The sequence below is a fragment of the Branchiostoma floridae genome, chromosome 12 (assembly GCF_000003815.2).
Source record: "Branchiostoma floridae strain S238N-H82 chromosome 12, Bfl_VNyyK, whole genome shotgun sequence".
Classification (NCBI taxonomy): Eukaryota; Metazoa; Chordata; class Leptocardii; order Amphioxiformes; family Branchiostomatidae; genus Branchiostoma; species Branchiostoma floridae.
The window spans coordinates 4,330,339-4,332,777 of NC_049990.1; the positions used below are offsets into that span (position 1 = coordinate 4,330,339).

Sequence of the window (2,439 nt, forward strand, 5' to 3'; positions counted from 1 at the left end):
TTGCAGGGCCAGCAATCCGGTCATTTTATAGTTATTGATTATTTTATTGCATTATATTGTACTATTTCTTGTTATGAGTTCTTTGTATGTTCGTCCGCATTTTGTAGGTTCTGCCACTACCAGCCAAAGGTGCCTAGGTAGACCCTTGTGATGACTTGTCTCATTGTCAATAAAGTCAAGTCACACACCTGTGCTCAGTAGATTTATACCCAGTTAATTGCACAACGGATAACCACACACTTCTGTTAACTGCACGGAATCCCAAAATCCCGTGGTGGCGCAGTCCAGCTTGATAAAAACTTCGTTTTGTTGCACCATCTGGATAATTGCACGAAACATGCTGGCAAATCGGGTGTGCAATTAAACGGCTCCTGCTGTATACCTGTATTCCGACATCCCTGTGTTACAGTGCAGTTTAGTTCAGTTCAGTTCATCCTCGGAGAGGTGACACCAGCGTCTCCACATGTTCCCCTAACAACACCCCTAACCCCACCCAGCCCCTAACCCTAACCCTAACCCTAACCCCCTAACCCCCTAACCCCACCCAGCTCCTAACCCTAACCCTAACCCTAACCCTAAGCTAACCCTCACCCCAACAAAAGCCCTTCCTCGCCCAAACACGCAACCGTAAAACCGTAACCCCAATTGGAACCCCAACGCTATTAGATCACAACCCCAACCTAACCTGATCCCACTTAACATAGGGGTTTCGGAAAATAAGGGTGTTGGAACCTACTTCTTACTACAGTAGAAGCCGTTTAATTGCACACCCGATTTGGGGGTTCCATGCAATTAACAGAAGTGTGCGGTTATCCGTTGTGCAATTAACTGGCTTCTACTGTATTAGGTAGATTCAGGACGTTTGAATTTAATACTTAATACTTAAAATCCACACAGTCTCATCTGACCCTAGACTAGCGGTACCCAGGTGCTTTACCAGACTAGCTGTAGCGGGAGGTCGTAGGTCATGAGAGCATAGTCCATTTGGGGTCAAAGTGCACATTTGTTATCCACCTCACCACACCCCTCCCTCCCGTAACCGTAACATTCATACTTCAGTATGGAAGTCTGGCTGACTTTGATTCTATTCTGTTCGTGTTTGACCTTGGCTAAAGGTAACGTTACGTGATTTTTCATATGACCTTGACATGTCATGCGCTTGATCTCCGATGCCCTCTGTCAGCAAAATGTTTTCACTTTTGGTAACGGGCCACTGAGATACGGGATTGGAGGCCGCCCCGAGTGGCCCAAAGCGCGCACCTTTTCACAACCTTCTAGTTGACATTTGTCTCACAACTCTTGGTGACGTGAGGTAACTAATGATCTTCATTGACCGTGGAACCAGAGGTCACCCTAGTTCGCGTTTATTGTCTTCCGCTGGGTCACGGTTTGACCCCGTTCCATGGCTATGGGTGCCAACAACTACATACCTTCGGTAACCTTTATAGACCTACATAATGTATGTACTTTTCCACAAGTACACTTCGGGGTTTGCTAAGAAGATATCTCTTGTTATGCAAAATGTTGCACCATTGCCACCAGTATATAGAGGTTGAAAATCCTTGGCAGGTTTTCCTTTATTCATGCAGACCTAGAAACTTTGTGTCTTTCATGAAAATTCAAGTGAAAATAGCAACGACTTACATGGTTTTAGGGCATGTACAGCGACCTCCTAAGTACAAAGGCAGCTATTAAGCATTGTCAAATTGTTTAAATTGATAAGGCTACAAAATACATCCTTCCAAATAAAGTTTCCTAAAAATGGTCGTTGTCAAGTGACTGTAAAAGAGGAATGTAAAGCTCAGAGTGCATTCTTAGACATTTTTCAGCTCTTTCAGAGTGATGTGTGTTGTTTCTATTCTAGCTCGTCAGAAACTTCTGCTGGTCTCGTTTGACGGCCTGAGGTGGGATTATACCGACGATGTGGACACGCCAAACTTCGACGACGTCTCGAGGTCCGGAGTTCGAGTCCCGTACTTGACGCCATGTTTCGTCAGCCTCAGTGGTCCGTGTCACTGGACCATGGTCACAGGTACTAATCACTGGGAGAGTCACCTGATTTAAGTGAGAATATTATATATATATATATATATATATATATATATATATATATATATATATATATATATATATATATATATATATATATATAAAGAGAGAGAGGGGGGGAGGTAGCCTGGTATATATATATATATATATATATATATATATATATATATATATATATATATATATATATATATATATATATATATATATATATATATATATATATATATATATATATATATATATATATATATATATATATATATATATATATATATATATATATATATATATATATATATATATATATATATATATATATATATATATATATATATATATATATATATATATATATATATATATATATATATATATATATATATATAT

At 39.2% G+C, this 2,439-nt stretch overlaps 1 protein-coding gene across 1 annotated transcript in view; it reads left to right on the forward strand.

Annotated features, from left to right (window-relative positions):
* The first annotated feature begins 1,003 nt into the window (after positions 1-1,003).
* Positions 1,004-2,439, forward strand: part of LOC118427877 (ectonucleotide pyrophosphatase/phosphodiesterase family member 7-like) — a 15,174-nt gene continuing 13,738 nt past the window's right edge. Inside the window, exons 1-2 of the mRNA XM_035837839.1 lie at positions 1,004-1,115; positions 1,865-2,032. Of these exons, the coding sequence (XP_035693732.1) occupies positions 1,061-1,115; positions 1,865-2,032 (223 nt within the window). The 5' untranslated portion in view covers positions 1,004-1,060. The remainder of the gene's footprint in view (positions 1,116-1,864; positions 2,033-2,439) is intronic.